At 44.8% G+C, this 19206-nt stretch overlaps 1 protein-coding gene across 2 annotated transcripts in view; it reads left to right on the top strand.

Moving 5' to 3' along the window:
- Positions 1-19206, top strand: part of ADK (adenosine kinase) — a 134116-nt gene that overhangs the window by 96133 nt on the left and 18777 nt on the right. For both annotated transcript variants that reach the window (XM_072131237.1, XM_072131236.1), the window contains exons 7-8: positions 14141-14311; positions 14802-14837. In XM_072131237.1, coding sequence (XP_071987338.1) covers positions 14141-14311; positions 14802-14837 — 207 coding nt within the window. The remainder of the gene's footprint in view (positions 1-14140; positions 14312-14801; positions 14838-19206) is intronic.

Here is a 19206-nt window from a genome sequence, read left to right as displayed (position 1 = left end):
AATGAAAATATGCTCCGGCACCGGCTCACTCTGAGCTGGTGCGATGTATTTGAGGGCTAGAATTACCATTTTTAAGTGGTAGGTTCCCTTTAAGGACTAGCTTTCTTTTCTCATTCAGGTGATTTTGACACCATTCCTATGTTCCACTGTGTAAATGTGTTACTTAATTACACCATGACTGATGAAGTAGTTTCTAAAACTTGCCTAGAATATCTTTATCCATTTTTAAAATTTTTACTAAAAAATCTCAAGTCATTTAAAATACATTAATAATAGTAAAATGTGCTCCTTTGTGTTACTGTTGCCATATTATATCTGCATAAAGTGAATTAACCCCCCCCCCTCCCCTCCACCAGTCAGTGGGTTTGGTATCATTACCTGCCCCAGTCTCGGGCAGTTTGCTGTCCTCTTTGTGACTAGCTCAGCAGGTCTTCGTAATTTGATGCTAAATAGGAATAATAAAGATCTGTGTTCATTCTTCTCGGCTCGCGTCCAGACCCTTCTTGGCTCCGGCTAATTTCCTTTTGATCTTGGGTGTAGACTTGTGCAAATTAAACTACACTAAACCACTTCTAGAGTACATGAAGATTTAACTCCTTTGCTCCCCAAAAAGTGAACTTTTCTAACAAGTGGTTGTGTAATTTTTTCATTTGAAGTACTTGCTATAAATATATACCCAGTGGTTTTTTTTTTTTTTTTTTCCCTGCCTGGCTCATGTGTTAGTGGACTTTCTCCACAAATGGTGATATAGTATCTACATAGTGTTCACTACCTTGAACTTGGCCATAAATGTAACAGTCACAAAAGTCTTACACAAAAATATGAAAATATATTAAATTTATGTTCTATACAATCTGTCCATGGTTACACAGGTGCATGGCTCTTTAGTATCACACAGAGTAATCAGAGCTGTGTGATATAACGAGCCGCGCACCTGTGTGATGCACAAGGAGCCGCGCACCTGTGTGATGCACAAGGAGCCGCGCACCTGTGTGATGCACAAGGAGCCGCGCACCTGTGTGATGCACAAGGAGCCGCGCACCTGTGTGATGCACAAGGAGCCGCGCACCTGTGTGATGCACAAGGAGCCGCGCACCTGTGTGATGCACAAGGAGCCGCGCACCTGTGTGATGCACAAGGAGCCGCGCACCTGTGTGATGCACAAGGAGCCGCGCACCTGTGTGATGCACAAGGAGCCGCGCACCAGTGGGACGAACACCACACCGAAGGATGGAGCAGGTTTTTGCCTCTTTTCGAGCAGTTTAAAGGTCCTGTTCTGACTATTCAGACTGGCGGTTCTGCAATATTTGATGAAAAAGACATTGAAGCAGAGGAATATCTTGTATTTTTATATTTCTAGTCTTGATATTTATTGGACTTTTTATCCTTTTTCTCTTGCACCGTCGATTTTTCTTGTTAACCAATCTGCCGTTCAAATACTATAATAATTGTCAAATGAGAAAGGTAATAAGCGCTACTAAGATATTGTGCGTAACAAATGGGGGATTGTGCCTCTAATCTCTCCTATAACCGGCCTTTCCATAAATACAGTTGCAAAGTTATTAGTTGTGAGACTTGCGGAAATGACTTCACGGTGTTTTTCTGTAAACCTGCCGCCTTCATCACTTTCACAGTCTATAAAGCATCGCCCGGAGAAAGGCTCATTCACTGAGGATCCCGTTAGAGGCTAAACCTTGAATGCTCCGTGTGAAGGTGTCCCCCAAATATAAGCCGTTTCCTTTGGCTGCTCGTGAAACTCTGGGATTCTCCTTCAGCTTTTTTTAGCCTTTGAGCTCCACAACACAAGAGTTTTGTTTCTATAACGGAAGGGTTTCTCACATGTCACAGACTTACCCGGGGAAATACAATGTAGATTTTGTCAGATTCTCTAAATACATCAGGAGCAGTTGAAGAGTTACCCCCATTTTAGTGGAATCGTGCCGCATGATCTTTGGCTTATTTGGATCATCTATGGGGGGAGTTAACCCTTACATTCTAATATCTGATCATTTCTTCAGTCGGCAATAATCCAATAGGATCGTATCAGTAGAATAACAAAAGCAGAATAAACATTCATTGCAGGTGGAGTGTTAGATGTTGCTATTGTGTGAGCACTGAATTATGCTTAAAGAGAACCTGCCACACACCGCAATCTATTGCCCATTGTTTTCTTTTATTACTATTTATACAAAGGGGTAAACACTCTCTTACTTTGGTCACAGATTGGTTATCGAAAATTAAGGTTATGGGTAAAATGGAAAAACGGAGACAACTCTCCGGGAATCCAGATTAGATATATACCAAAAAAGTGGGGTCAATGGACAGAACTTATCAAAATGGAAAAATTGCACCCTGCACAGCTGCACCTTAATTTCATTTAAACCCCACCTCCACCCCCGACTCAGTGCACGGAGAGGGCTCACAGGCTGAGCCCTCTCCATAGATGGTAAGTCATTGCTGCAAAGACTTACCGGTAACACCCACCGTCGGTGCTAGCACCGGGAAAGCTTCCTATAGATTGACACCAATTATTTGCTGAATCTGGTCAACCCCTCTAAGCATAAACCTAGTGTGCAAAAAAAAAACAAAAAATTGTTAATGTGTCACATTAAACTTTGTGTCCCTCTTTAAAGGGAACCTACCACCACGATTCTACCTATAAAGGTAGAACGGGTGATAGGTAGATGTATGGGACGTAAGGATAGCCCTCTTTAGAGCTAAATCTCACGTCCCCGTTATCTTTTTAAAATCTTTAATACCCTAATTTGTAAATTTTCGGCTGCGCTGCCACTGCTCCGAAGCCGGAGCTAATGTGCATGGGCAGAACTCCGATTGCTTTATTAAACTCTTTTATACTTTATATTGCAAGCACGCTTCGGCCCTCCCCGCGCGCGACCGTGCGTGCACCTGATTCGGAAGTGCCAGAGAGACGGTGACTTCACCGAGCTCTCAGGCACACCCGCGGCTGTGCAACTTCGCGAGCTAAGCTGGCCGTGCAACGTTGCGCAGGCGCGAGTGTTCCCGAGGGCTCTGTGACGTCACCGGCTCTCCGACACTTCCGAATCAGGTGCACGGTCGCGCGCATGGTGCGCCGAGCCCTATCCTGGTGCGCCGAAGTGTCCTTGCAATATAAGGTAGAAAAAAGAGTTTAATAAAACAATCGGCAGTTTCTGTAATTAATGAAAATATGCTCCGGCACCGGCTCACTCTGAGCTGGTGCGATGTATTTGAGGGCTAGAATTACCATTTTTAAGTGGTAGGTTCCCTTTAAGGACTAGCTTTCTTTTCTCATTCAGGTGATTTTGACACCATTCCTATGTTCCACTGTGTAAATGTGTTACTTAATTACACCATGACTGATGAAGTAGTTTCTAAAACTTGCCTAGAATATCTTTATCCATTTTTAAAATTTTTACTAAAAAATCTCAAGTCATTTAAAATACATTAATAATAGTAAAATGTGCTCCTTTGTGTTACTGTTGCCATATTATATCTGCATAAAGTGAATTAACCCCCCCCCCTCCCCTCCACCAGTCAGTGGGTTTGGTATCATTACCTGCCCCAGTCTCGGGCAGTTTGCTGTCCTCTTTGTGACTAGCTCAGCAGGTCTTCGTAATTTGATGCTAAATAGGAATAATAAAGATCTGTGTTCATTCTTCTCGGCTCGCGTCCAGACCCTTCTTGGCTCCGGCTAATTTCCTTTTGATCTTGGGTGTAGACTTGTGCAAATTAAACTACACTAAACCACTTCTAGAGTACATGAAGATTTAACTCCTTTGCTCCCCAAAAAGTGAACTTTTCTAACAAGTGGTTGTGTAATTTTTTCATTTGAAGTACTTGCTATAAATATATACCCAGTGGTTTTTTTTTTTTTTTTTTCCCTGCCTGGCTCATGTGTTAGTGGACTTTCTCCACAAATGGTGATATAGTATCTACATAGTGTTCACTACCTTGAACTTGGCCATAAATGTAACAGTCACAAAAGTCTTACACAAAAATATGAAAATATATTAAATTTATGTTCTATACAATCTGTCCATGGTTACACAGGTGCATGGCTCTTTAGTATCACACAGAGTAATCAGAGCTGTGTGATATAACGAGCCGCGCACCTGTGTGATGCACAAGGAGCCGCGCACCTGTGTGATGCACAAGGAGCCGCGCACCTGTGTGATGCACAAGGAGCCGCGCACCTGTGTGATGCACAAGGAGCCGCGCACCTGTGTGATGCACAAGGAGCCGCGCACCTGTGTGATGCACAAGGAGCCGCGCACCTGTGTGATGCACAAGGAGCCGCGCACCTGTGTGATGCACAAGGAGCCGCGCACCTGTGTGATGCACAAGGAGCCGCGCACCTGTGTGATGCACAAGGAGCCGCGCACCTGTGTGATGCACAAGGAGCCGCGCACCTGTGTGATGCACAAGGAGCCGCGCACCTGTGTGATGCACAAGGAGCCGCGCACCTGTGTGATGCACAAGGAGCCGCGCACCTGTGTGATGCACAAGGAGCCGCGCACCTGTGTGATGCACAAGGAGCCGCGCACCTGTGTGATGCACAAGGAGCCGCGCACCTGTGTGATGCACAAGGAGCCGCGCACCTGTGTGATGCACAAGGAGCCGCGCACCTGTGTGATGCACAAGGAGCCGCGCACCTGTGTGACTTGTTCCCACTGAGCACCAGTTCCAAATAAACCAATAAAACATAAGCTTTAAAAAGAAGAATTGCACATTCGGCACTGCCTGCAGCTTATGTTTATTGGTTTATTTGGAACTGGTGTTCAGTGGGAACAAGTGGTGGAGCGATCGGAAGACCGCATACGTGCACCGCAACATACATCGAGCCGGGAGACCAACGAGCTACTCCAGTGGGACGAACACCACACCGAAGGATGGAGCAGGTTTTTGCCTCTTTTCGAGCAGTTTAAAGGTCCTGTTCTGACTATTCAGACTGGCGGTTCTGCAATATTTGATGAAAAAGACATTGAAGCAGAGGAATATCTTGTATTTTTATATTTCTAGTCTTGATATTTATTGGACTTTTTATCCTTTTTCTCTTGCACCGTCGATTTTTCTTGTTAACCAATCTGCCGTTCAAATACTATAATAATTGTCAAATGAGAAAGGTAATAAGCGCTACTAAGATATTGTGCGTAACAAATGGGGGATTGTGCCTCTAATCTCTCCTATAACCGGCCTTTCCATAAATACAGTTGCAAAGTTATTAGTTGTGAGACTTGCGGAAATGACTTCACGGTGTTTTTCTGTAAACCTGCCGCCTTCATCACTTTCACAGTCTATAAAGCATCGCCCGGAGAAAGGCTCATTCACTGAGGAACCCGTTAGAGGCTAAACCTCGAATGCTCCCCCCAAATATAAGCCGTTTCCATTGGCTGCTCGTGAAACTCTGGGATTCTCCTTCAGCTTTTTTTAGCCTTTGAGCTCCACAACACAAGAGTTTTGTTTCTATAACGGAAGGGTTTCTCACATGTCACAGACTTACCCGGGGAAATACAATGTAGATTTTGTCAGATTCTCTAAATACATCAGGAGCAGTTGAAGAGTTACCCCCATTTTAGTGGAATCGTGCCGCATGATCTTTGGCTTATTTGGATCATCTATGGGGGGAGTTAACCCTTACATTCTAATATCTGATCATTTCTTCAGTCGGCAATAATCCAATAGGATCGTATCAGTAGAATAACAAAAGCAGAATAAACATTCATTGCAGGTGGAGTGTTAGATGTTGCTATTGTGTGAGCACTGAATTATGCTTAAAGAGAACCTGCCACACACCGCAATCTATTGCCCATTGTTTTCTTTTATTACTATTTATACAAAGGGGTAAACACTCTCTTACTTTGGTCACAGATTGGTTATCGAAAATTAAGGTTATGGGTAAAATGGAAAAACGGAGACAACTCTCCGGGAATCCAGATTAGATATATACCAAAAAAGTGGGGTCAATGGACAGAACTTATCAAAATGGAAAAATTGCACCCTGCACAGCTGCACCTTAATTTCATTTAAACCCCACCTCCACCCCCGACTCAGTGCACGGAGAGGGCTCACAGGCTGAGCCCTCTCCATAGATGGTAAGTCATTGCTGCAAAGACTTACCGGTAACACCCACCGTCGGTGCTAGCACCGGGAAAGCTTCCTATAGATTGACACCAATTATTTGCTGAATCTGGTCAACCCCTCTAAGCATAAACCTAGTGTGCAAAAAAAAAACAAAAAATTGTTAATGTTTTACTTTTCGTAATGAAAACTGAGATCCTGAAATTCACTGCGCTCTAGTTAAAGGAAATGAGAGTTTCTCCAGCCAAGAATAAGAAATTCACATATGTGGACCTAGTGGTTGTGTTTTTATTTCTGTGGGTTTTTTTCATCACATCTATTAATGTGTTTAACCTTTCAACCTGGAAAGTGAAACTTTGCTACATGTGGCTGTACATCTCCAAGAATCTTTTCTTCTGGTTACATTAGTGAGGACCTTTCATCCTCAGTCTGGTCAGTGAAGTTCTATGAAATTTGTGTCGCAAACTTCAGGCTTATGTGTTTGGCTCAGTAGACAGAGATCGGCAATGGTCCTTTTACTTTTCTTAGATTCCATTATGTTGCTGTTCCAGCGTCTCCATCCTCCTCGCCTACCTCCGCTCTTCCGTCCTCCTCGCCTACCTCCGCTCTTGCGTCCTCCTCGCCTACCTCCGCTCTTGCGTCCTCCTCGCCTACCTCCGCTCTTGCGTCCTCCTCGCCTACCTCCGCTCTTGCGTCCTCCTCGCCTACCTCCGCTCTTGCGTCCTCCTCGCCTACCTCCGCTCTTGCGTCCTCCTCGCCTACCTCCGCTCTTGCGTCCTCCTCGCCTACCTCCGCTCTTGCGTCCTCCTCGCCTACCTCCGCTCTTGCGTCCTCCTCGCCTACCTCCGCTCTTGCGTCCTCCTCGCCTACCTCCGCTCTTGCGTCCTCCTCGCCTACCTCCGCTCTTGCGTCCTCCTCGCCTACCTCCGCTCTTGCGTCCTCCTCGCCTACCTCCGCTCTTGCGTCCTCCTCGCCTACCTCCGCTCTTGCGTCCTCCTCGCCTACCTCCGCTCTTGTGTCCTCTTTCACCTACCGCCGCTCTTGCGTCCTCCTCGCCTACCTCCGCTCTTGCGTCCTCCTCGCCTACCTCCGCTCTTCCGTCCTCCTCGCCTACCTCCGCTCTTGCGTCCTCTTTCACCGTGCCATGTGCAGATGCCGATTCCATTTATTGCAGATGTTTGTTCAGCCATTTTATTGGCTCTCGGAAGAATTCATTGGTTTCTGCAGCTCAGCTGCTCGGTCTGTTCACTGTTAAAATAACATCACACCTCTGGTATTATCCCTCCACTCAAAATCACAAAATAAACTTTTTGGCAACAAAATCTGCTCTTGTAGGGAAAAGCTAAATTCATGCACAGGAACTGCAGGATTATAGAGATGTTTTACAGGTCCCTTGTAACACTGGCAGGGCCCATAAATGCTTGATGGAAAAACCGACCTGCAGCAGAACCCAGTCCGATGATATTAAGCCGTGGCCGGCAGACGCTCTGATCTCTGGCAGCTCCCAGGTTAGGGATCTGATTATATATTTATGGAACATAGTCTTCTTATGTAATGAAGCGCACAGGACTTTTCCATGCAATTAATTTCTGCAGAGGCTTTTGTACATAGTAAAGCTCTCGTTGTACATGGAGGCGAGGCTCGTGTCCAAGCTACTCATATTAATTGGAAATAATTGCACTGATCTCTCCCAAGTGCAAAAGTGAAGGAGACTCGTGTTTACATTTACATTTGCTCTGGGATTGTGGAATGAATAAAGAACATGCACTTTGGCCTTGTTCACATGGTAAAGATACAGAACAGAATCCAATTCCTCAGGTATAGAGGATGTGGATACCTGGTGCTTGTTTGTGCACTGAAACCAAATCAAGAATTAATATTGTGTAAATTTTAAACTTTAAAGGAATCCGGCTTTGACTCCAACCTTCCCTCTCTTATGTGAAATCTCACCTAATTACTTGCCTCCAAATCCATATGCAAATTAGCTGAGAAGTGTTACTTTTAGAGACTGGAAGAAGAATGGCACTTACAATGTATCTTGGGCTCTAAAGCAAATAGAACCATGGAACTCGGTATCATATTTGTCATATTAAAGATGAGGTCATCCTTCAAATCACTGTGAATTGGAGGTACAGGAAGTTAAATGAGAAATGGAACATTATCTGTATCTTGCAATTGTACTATATCTTTATCTACTTCCCATATCACCAGTTTTGTGGTACTGAGAACCACAAGCCTGGATGCATTTGGAAAGAGATTTTAATCCTTAATATGATACTGGCACCCAGGGCCGGCTCCAGGTCTCAGTGGGCCCCTAGGTGACAGAGCCTCAGTGGGCCCCTTTGCAGTGAACTCCTGTGGCGCCATTAAAAATTCAGAAAACAAAACCGACTCCTGTTCCCTAAAAAAAAACCCTACATTTATCATAACAAACAGCCCCCTCATGGGTATTTTATATACAACCCCCTCTTCCCCCAGGCCCTATGGATTCATTAGATATAGCTCCTCCTCACCCCCATGGATTATGCCTTATGTGGGCCCCGGTACTTGCCCAGGTATGCCCACTGTTGTCACCGGCTCTTCTTGCACCAGTTCTTTGTACTAAAAAGCCCAAGTAAGGGCTTATTCAGACGACCTTGAAAACCAAAACATGTTCTGGTTGGGTGTCATATGCCAATCACAGTGCCAAGGAGAGGACTCAATACATCATAGTCATGATACAAGGGGTCCCGTCCCTGCAATGTAGCAGCATCAAACCAATCAGAGTTGGCATGGCTAACACAACGTGCCAATGCCAAGTGTTTGCAACTGCAGGTCCTTGTTCTGCCGATTGGGTGGGGGAGGGGGGGGGTTGTTATGGTGGTGAACCTTATGTAACCCTCGCTGTACACAAAGCCAAGCCCCAAGTCTAAATAGTATTATAATGTATATTTGTCAATCTTTTCTGTGCAATTTGGGTCCATGAATGATTTCGGGTGCAGGTTCTAATTGGATTAAAAGAAATTGCAAAGTTTCTCAGTTTGGTGTTGGTGGTTTAAGGACACAACATTGTTTTAAGTAAAGTCGCCCCCCCTCCCCTAATTTTGCTTTGTCTCACAATTACCCGGATGTGTCAATTTGAACTCGTAGAATGTCAGGAAAATATTTTCCATATTGGTCTCATGATAAATCAATCCAAGTTTGATGTTGTATAGTCACTAGGACCAGCGATCAGATTTTAGTAGTGAAATTTGGCGAGAAACAGAAGATAATAAAGGATGTGCCGGCTTCCAGCGCTGTCACGATTTTTCACGGCAAAGTAATATTTTCACGGCTCCTGGTTTCCATGAAATCTGTCATCTCTGTGCAAAATATATGGGCTTAATCTTCAGATAATATCCCCCCAGGGGACGTACAGATCATCTGCGAGCGCGGCTTTCGACTCTTCCTTACAGCCATATAAAGCCGGATGAGCAATATTCTGCCCTTCACTCTGTGATACTTGATATATTGCCGGAAATCTGGAATGTCGGTGCAGCTGCAGAACCACGCGAGCTTTTCCATTGTCCTGAGTTTGTAAATGTGGGCCTTTTTTTTTTTTTTTTTTTATTGGACCCTAAACCCATCGATTGTCTGTCGAATGCATTCTACCATTTTGTGCTCTTTTTACCTGTATTGTCCTCCAGCAAAGTGGCATCAAATCTCCGGGTGCCATTAAATGGCATTAGGAATTGGGTGTTTCATGTGTTCCTCAGTGTCCAGTCTGTGCTGATGAGATGAGATTCTTTATAGAACCTTCAGGTTTAACTGAGTAACTGCCCAAGGTTCTTAGGAAAGCAGGTATAGAATTATTCAGGACAATACAGCAATTTACTGAACTGGACTTTCCGCGGAGCTGACGTATTATCTGGATCCACCATTTCTACTTTCCATTAAACCAAATTATAACTTAGATTTTTGTTTTTTTTTAGTTGCTTCTACGTCTAACTATGCTTAGCTATTCTTTATTAGCCTTTTATTCTATTTAAAGGGAACCTGTCATCAGGAGCCCCTTTTCTGACTCCCCAATGCCATCCGTAGAGAATAGGTGGACATTGCCAAAGTGTTTTTATAATTTAACGGGGTTTTTTTTTCCAATAAAAAGAAAAATTAAATGAAGGTTTGACCTCCTCGCTGCAAAGCTGTGTTTTTCCTGGGAGTGGCCAGTGAGGAGCGGTCCCTCCCCACCCTCGGGAAACTGTCTGGTAATGCGTCTGTTGCAAAGAGGAGGGATATGGGGACCGCTTCTTGCTGGCCACTCCCATGGGACATGGCACACTGATCTGCAGGAACGGTAAACTCTCCCTTTTTCATAGGAATAAGACAGTTTTATTATAAAAACACTTTGGCAATGTGCACATTATTCCCAATGGGGACACGGGGGGAGCTAAAAAAAAAAAAAACATCTGATCCCTTTAAAGTGAGACCTGAAAACTATTGATTGCTACGCAGGACAATTAGAGGGTTATCTAGTGCTGGATTGTGTGGCTGCCATGTTTCTTACTTCTGTAACTTCTGAAATATAATTATTCTTTCTTTCCCAGCGGAACAATTAGTTCAGCGAGTTTAATACGATGCTGTTGTATTGTTTACGAGGATGCGTGTGCATTAGATGGCGGCGCTCTGTCTCGGGCTGTAGGATTGACAATCTAAAAGGCTTGTAAATGCTTATGGTAATTGAATTACTTAAATATCCCTAAGCTACTAGAAGTGTCTATATGGAGTGCGAGTACGTGCAAGGTATAACATAGCCCAGATGTCGACTCCTTATCCATTGGCGGAATAATTATTCCTTTATTATTCCGATCCTTCTTGAATGATAGAATTTTATTTGTAACCCTGGTTAGAAATGGAGGCCGAAACGGCACAAATCGTGTGTTTTTATGGTTGGTTCAGTCGGGATATTGGTCTGTTCTCAACTAGGGTTAATAATGAGTACTTAGGGTAATGTCCACAAGTCTGAGACAAAAACACCTAAACCAGTGTGGAAGTGCCCGGAGCCTTTTATTCTTAGTCTCGTTTACTTTATATTTTTTATTAGTCTTTTAGTCTTTTTCTAGTTACCCCTTCACCTACAAGTCACTGGTGAAAATAAAGACATAAAACATTTCTGTGGATGGAATATACATAATTTCATCCATTTTTGGGGTTTATTCCTGAAATTGTAACTGTGAAATCTGGAGTGTCGGCACAAATACTTGTTTTCTTGGTGACAGTTAAAGTGTAACCGTTAAAAAAAGACATAATTCTGCTCCAGGTGTCCCTGGGAATCACACATCAAAGTATTTTGCCTCTCGGGCCTCATTTAGTACTTTTTTTTTTTTTTGCCAATGACAACCACCATGGTTTCCAGCTCTGAAAAGAACTACAATCCGCAAAGAGGAGGGGCAGGACTTGCCTACTGTGACTTCATTACAAGCACGAGCTGCTGACCAATGACACCATATCTATCTGTTATCTAGTCATATCTATCTATCTATGTAAAACTTCAGCACAGGGACAGCTTGAAGACTTGGAGAGTCTCTCCTGCCATTTCCTGCTGTGGAGTGTGAGGTGATTGGGGAGCGGGGGCTGCATTTTGTGTCTGTGTGGATTATTTGTTTATATACAAGTGTAGGGAAAGCTGAGGGAGAGATAAGTGTAGGTGTTTTGTTATTACTTTAGTAAGGGTTCATGGCAGCACATGACTGAGTGCTGGAGCACTGAGCCATGAGGTAAGTAGCTGAGAGCAGGGAAAGAGAGAGGGGGCGTGTCTTATTCTCCTCCGTAGTCAGCTCCTCAGTGAAGACTGAATGTGCCTAGCAACAGCCATATAAAGACTCGCTGACAACAGGGGGAAGGCTGCAGAATACAAGAGGAAGGAGCAAGATTTGGGCAACTAATCCAATTGTAAAAGGGCTTAAAATTACCTGCCCTACAACATATATCAAAAGTTTTTTTTAAGTGACGGTTACACTTTTAAGCCTCGTTTTTTGTTTTGTAGACACTTATTAAACATGACATTCTTTTTATATTATCATACGTCGGGCTGGTAACTTGGTCACCTTGATTTGGCCCTTTCAGAAATTCCAAATGCTTACAGATGTTTGTATGTTCAAATGTACCCAAATTTATGTAAGCATATGGTCGTAAATATCTTTTTAATATTCTATAATATAGCTAATATTTATATAATATATTTAATATAATTTTCTAGCTAAAATGCTGATTAATGAATTATGAGCCAACCTCCCAACTAATTGCTTGCGATAGATGTATCCACTATAGGTTCTCCTGTAGCTAGTAATTCTAACAAGAAGAGATGGGCCGGCAGCCGCCTCCACACCGCGGCGGATTAGCCGGAGCTGTTCCCCGGTATAAGCCCTGCTGTGGTAATTCATCGGCCCCTGATTAGTGTCTAATTGCTTGTTCAAGCCGATAATGCGCTCAAGTCTTGTTAGTGAAGCCTTTAAGCATCCTGCAGCGGCGTTACATGTATAAATATTACCATTATTGACGAGAGCCTTACATGTAAAGAGTTCTCAATGGAGAACGCGTCTGCTCTGGATAGGCGGACCCCATTTATAACATTACGTGCAATAAAGCTCCCGAAAAGCCACATATCCACTTGTATCCTTCATCCCAAGCATTAATCATTTATTAGGAGAAGGCTAAATCTGCATCTTTTTGCCCGAGTTTATATAAAATATAATGCATCAGGCGGAGTTTTTTCTCCCGGGGTTGAAGCCCAATTTTCCCAATTTGAAATATGTCACAAGTTGGGACACCTTTTATATGTGATACCTGTCAAAGTGACTTCTATGTGATGTGTGGCTCATTTAATTTCCAGGTCGAAAAATTGTGTGTGTGTGTGTGTGTGTGTGTATACATGTGTATATAGATGTGTATACATACACACAAACACTTACTACTACCCAGTTCTCTGATGCTCTTTTTTCCTGTGTCTCCTAGCAGCACTAGTACAGTATTTTTCGGATTATAAGGCGCACCCTCAATAAATGCCTGCTAAAATGTCTAGGTTCATATATAAGGTGCACTTGACTATAAGGCGCACCTGATTATAAGGATGAATGACCAGCAGGTGGCAGACCTGTGCACAGTACAAGGCAGCTGTTGTCTGTAAGTACGGATCATATATAAGGCGCACCTGATTATAAGGATGAATGACCAGCAGGTGGCAGACCTGTGCACAGTACAAGGCAGCTGTTGTCTGTAAGTACGGTTCATATACAAGGCGCACTGGCCTATAAGGCGCACCTTTGATTTCTGAGAAAATCTAAGGATTTTTTTGTGCACCTTATAGTCCAAAAAATACGGTACTAGGCCACTCCGCGAATGACTATATAGAGTAACGATTGGCTGTGCAGGCCTCTTCTTTTGTTCCCTTTGGTGTCTGGGGACCAGAGTGGTGATAACGCAAAGACTGGAAAGTGATAAGTTTTTCATCGTCACCACGAAGAGCCCTTGCAGCGCTGCCTCTTTTTTTACCGCTAGTTGTAAGGATACATTGAGGATCTTCTTGACATTTCTTTAATACAGAGGGTGACCTATATGCACGTATGCTTAGGCAGGGGGCTTCGTCCTACCATGTGACACTTTCAGTGTGGAGGAGAAGCAAAACATCTATAGAAGCCAAAAATTTCCTACTGCCAATCTTCCAAGTGTCCCCCGAGTGACGAGTCCCACAGGGGAAACACAGCCACAGCCTCTTAGCGGGTGCTACTCTTTACAGCAGAAGCGGGATGAAAGTGAGCGGACGTCTGCATCTCCTGCTGGACATGATATACGCTGAGCCGTAGGACGCAATAATAACGCCTCAATCTACCACTGCAGGTCTATGCGCTGAACGTGTCCCAAAAGCCAGTTGTCACCTAAATTATCATTTTTTGGCATTTTCTTTTGGGCAAACCTCAAGTTTTCTGTAACAATTCATCTGAGAGACTCCGAGCCTCCGAGATTGTTACAGATATGATTGAATTTCTTGCGAAACCCCCATACTTGCCAAAACAAATTCATTACCAGACAATATCTCTTTTCTTTTCAGGGCTTTTTCCTGACAGTTTCCCCTGAATCTATCCTGAAAGTGGCTACCCAAGCCTCCGAAAACAACAAGATCTTTTGTCTCAACTTGTCCGCCCCGTTTATTAGTCAGTTCTTCAAGGAACCTCTCATGAAAGTTCTGCCTTATGTGGACATTCTGTTTGGAAATGAAACTGTAAGTAAGACTTTTATTGCTGATTAGTGATTGTATAGATAAAGGGAACAGATCCTTCAGAATTAATGTTAGACTGAAGCACTAAATCTCACCTCGGCCATCACTTGGTAAGATATTTGCCGCCCCTGAAGACCTGCCACCCGAGTCGTGGTTGTCAATCTGTTGATAATGGTTCAGCCACTAACCCAGCACTTTCCATCTTTGGTATTTATCTCCATACTGGAATTCCCATCATTCTCTGTCAATTATTATAACGAGGATATAACTATAGAATATCACTGTCCCTAGTAATATACCAAACTTGTCACTTCCTTAGCCAATACGTGAGAATGGAGCTTGGCTAGGTCTCCTCAACCATAAATGTAATGACTTCTAGTTCTTTCCTATATGTAATTTGTATCCTGTCTGCGGCTGTTCTCTACTTGTCACATTACCTTTTGTATACCTGATCCTCTATAAAAGCTGTCTGTATGTTTAATTCTCATTTCAGGAAGCTGCAGCATTTGCCAAAGAGCAAGGGTTTGAGGTGAGTAGAGTAAGAGCAATAATCGTCTTTACTGAATACTGATGTTTAACAGATATAAGTAGCGAGTGCGCAGAATGCACTGAAGGATTGTAATATTTTCAGTCCGCCCATCATCCTGATATTTTTTTGGTTCACTGCATAATGACCTGGCCACTCACTCGGCTTTCTATGCAGGGGGGAGGAGGCCTCGCCCCTTCTCACTTCTGCACCCTGCCGTATGCTACACCCAGGCATGGCCAAGTGGCCTAAGCGGGGAGGCAAATGAGGTTCAATGTAGATAAATGTAATGTTATGCACCTGGGGGCTAATAATCCACAGGGAACATATGTCCTTGGGGGAGTAAATCTGGGAGAGTCCCTTGTTGAGAAGGACCTGGGTGACTAGTAGATCACAGATTAAATAACATCCTGCAATGTCAATCATCTGCCTCAAGCCAGCAGGATCTTGTCATGTATCAGCAGTGGTCTGGACTCTGGGGATAAGAATGTAATATTACCCCTGTCCAAGGCATTGAATCGGCCTCTTCTTAAGTATGATGTCCAGTTCTTTAATTTTTCAGATTAAATCAAATCTGATTTGATTTAATCTGAAAAATTAAATCCCTCATTCTACCTTGTCCCGATATACCTTGTCCCGATATACCTTGTCCCGATATACCTTGTCCCGATATACCTTGTCCCGACATACCTTGTCCCGACATACCTTGTCCCGACATACCTTGTCCCGACATACCTCGTCCCGACATACCTCGTCCCGACATACCTCGTCCCGACATACCTCGTCCCGACATACCTCGTCCCGACATACCTCGTCCCGATATACCTCGTCCCGATATACCTCGTCCCGATATACCTCGTCCCGATATACCTCGTCCCGATATACCTCGTCCCGATATACCTCGTCCCGATATACCTCGTCCCGATATACCTCGTCCCGATATACCTCGTCCCGATATACCTCGTCCCGATATACCTCGTCCCGATATACCTCGTCCCGATATACCTCGTCCCGATATACCTCGTCCCGATATACCTCGTCCCGATATACCTCGTCCCGATATACCTCGTCCCGATATACCTCGTCCCGATATACCTCGTCCCGATATACCTCGTCCCGATATACCTCGTCCCGATATACCTCGTCCCGATATACCTCGTCCCGATATACCTCGTCCCGATATACCTCGTCCCGATATACCTCGTCCCGATATACCTCGTCCCGATATACCTCGTCCCGATATACCTCGTCCCGATATACCTCGTCCCGATATACCTCGTCCCGATATACCTCGTCCCGATATACCTCGTCCCGATATACCTCGTCCCGATATACCTCGTCCCGATATACCTCGTCCCGATATACCTCGTCCCGATATACCTCGTCCCGATATACCTCGTCCCGATATACCTCGTCCCGATATACCTCGTCCCGATATACCTCGTCCCCAGAGATCGCAATAACGCCTCTACAAGCGTCTATGACGCATGCAGAGGCTGATTTACTCTATAAATACGCTTGGTGATTTTCTTGTAAAAGCGCTGGCTCTCGGCAGTGGTGATGTGCAGCTGCCGCCTGCTAGTGTGTAAGGAGCAGAGCGGACAGCGGAGCGCACAGAGCAGTCACGTGCACACGGACCCACTACACTGCAGAGAGGTCTCTGCTTCTGCCGGCAGAAGGGAAGATGAAGCCACGCCCCCTGAACACTCACTGCTGCCGTCACTGTCTTCTCCAAGCTCATTTCACATATAGGGAGCAGCAGGGGAATCACATTACATTAAAAAGGGGCGGGGCAAGCACAAGCAGGAGGACAGGACATGTGACCTTTACAGGGGTCTCAGCTCCTCCTCCCCTCCTGACCCGTCTCTCGCTCTAATATATACAGCTGCACATGGCACTAGCAGACTTGGCAAAGTCTGAGAAAGAAGGAGAGTGGAGAAGCTGTGGTGGGGGTCCTGTGCCTGCTGTGGTGGGGGTCCTGTGCCTGCTGTGGTGGGGGTCCTGTGCCTGCTGTGGTGGGGGTCCTGTGCCTGCTGTGGTGGGGGTCCTGTGCCTGCTGTGGTGGGGGTCCTGTGCCTGCTGTGGTGGGGGTCCTGTGCCTGTTGTGGTGGGGGTCCTGTGCCTGCTGTGGTGGGGGTCCTGTGCCTGCTGTGGTGGGGGTGATAAATAGTGGTTACCTGAGCCTGGCATAAGATGTATTCAGTACAGTACAAAATAGTTATGATTGAAAATTCTATGCATGGGACACAGGAGGTGACAGTGATCTTACAATGGTCACAAGAGCTTACAATCTGAGGGGGGAGCGGCAGGAGGTGAAAGTGCGTGTCCAATGGTCACAAGAGCTTACAATCTATGAGGAGGAACAGGAGATGACAGTGCTTTTACAATGGTCACAAGAGCTTACAATCTATGAGGAGGAGGAGGGGACACAGGAGGTGACAGTGCTTTTACAATGGTCACAAGAGCTTACAATCTATGAGGAGGAGGTGACACAGGAGGTGACAGTGCTTGTACAATGGTCACAAGAGCTTACAATTTATGAAGAGGAGGAGGACACAGGAGATGACAGTGCTTGTACAATGGCCATAAGAGCTTACAATCTATGAGGAGGAGGGGACACAGGAGATGACAGTGCGTGTACAATGGTCACAAGAGCTTACAATCTATGAGGAGGGGGGACAGGAGATGACAGTGCTTGTACAATGGTCACAAGAGCTTACAATCTATGAGGAGGAGAGGACACAGGAGATGACAGTGCTTGTACAATGGTCACAAGAGCTTACAATCTATGAGGAGGAGAGGACACAGGAGGTGACAGTGCTTTTACAATGGTCACAAGAGCTTACAATCTATGAGGAGGAGGAGGGGACACAGGAGGTGACAGTGCTTTTACAATGGTCACAAGAGCTTACAATCTATGAGGAGGAGGTGACACAGGAGGTGACAGTGCTTGTACAATGGTCACAAGAGCTTACAATTTATGAAGAGGAGGAGGACACAGGAGATGACAGTGCTTGTACAATGGCCATAAGAGCTTACAATCTATGAGGAGGAGGGGACACAGGAGATGACAGTGCGTGTACAATGGTCACAAGAGCTTACAATCTATGAGGAGGGGGGACAGGAGATGACAGTGCTTGTACAATGGTCACAAGAGCTTACAATCTATGAGGAGGAGAGGACACAGGAGATGACAGTGCTTGTACAATGGTCACAAGAGCTTACAATCTATGAGGAGGAGAGGACACAGGAGGTGACAGTGCTTGTACAATGGCCATAAGAGCTTACAATCTATGAGGAGGGGGGACACAGGAGATGACAGTGCTTGTACAATGGCCATAGGAGCTTACAATCTATGAGGAGGAGGAGGGTACAGGAGATGACAGTGCTTGTACAATGGCCATAGGAGCTTACAATCTATGAGGAGGAGGGGGACACAGGAGATGACAGTGCTTGTACAATGGCCATAGGAGCTTACAATCTATGAGGAGGGGACACAGTAGGTGACAGTGCTTGTACAATGGCCATAAGAGCTTACAATCTATGAGGAGGAGGAGGGGACACAGGAGGTGACAGTGCTTTTACAATGGTCACAAGAGCTTACAATCTATGAGGAGGAGGTGACACAGGAGGTGACAGTGCTTGTACAATGGTCACAAGAGCTTACAATCTATGAGGAGGAGAGGACACAGGAGGTGACAGTGCTTGTACAATGGTCACAAGAGCTTACAATTTATGAAGAGGAGGAGGACACAGGAGATGACAGTGCTTGTACAATGGCCATAAGAGCTTACAATCTATGAGGAGGAGGAGGGTACAGGAGATGACAGTGCTTGTACAATGGCCATAGGAGCTTACAATCTATGAGGAGGAGGACACAGGAGATGACAGTGCTTGTACAATGATCCAGGCATTTCAAGTAAGGGATAAAATAAATAAATACCCCAAAGACCCCAATGTTTTCACATTGTATTGAAAAAAATCCTCCCTGAACCAAAACACTTGTGCTCAGTAAGTAACAACTTTATCGCCGGCAAACACATCTTGCTAGTTAGTGAACGCAAGTGCATTGGTCAGAAGGCTTATGTTTTTGGGAAGGATTATCTAGTAAAAAATAAACCGTGTAAAAAAAAAGTGTTATGCCCTCAACCCCCCAAAAATAAATGAAATAAATTTAGAGGCGGCAGCCCCAGCCTGCTCAGTGTGGGGAGGTAAGGGGTTTGGGGCTGGCTATTAACAATGTATACGACTAGGAGTTATATATTTGTATTAACTGAAAATTCCCTACTCTTCCTCAGCTAAAAATACTCCTCAAAAATGGTGAGAGGAGTATTATTACCCTTCTGGAAAAATGTTAGTGCGACCTCTGCTT

Source organism: Engystomops pustulosus, chromosome 11, assembly GCF_040894005.1.
Source record: "Engystomops pustulosus chromosome 11, aEngPut4.maternal, whole genome shotgun sequence".
Lineage (NCBI taxonomy): Eukaryota > Metazoa > Chordata > Amphibia > Anura > Leptodactylidae > Engystomops > Engystomops pustulosus.
This window is presented reverse-complemented; position numbering and strand designations above follow the sequence as displayed.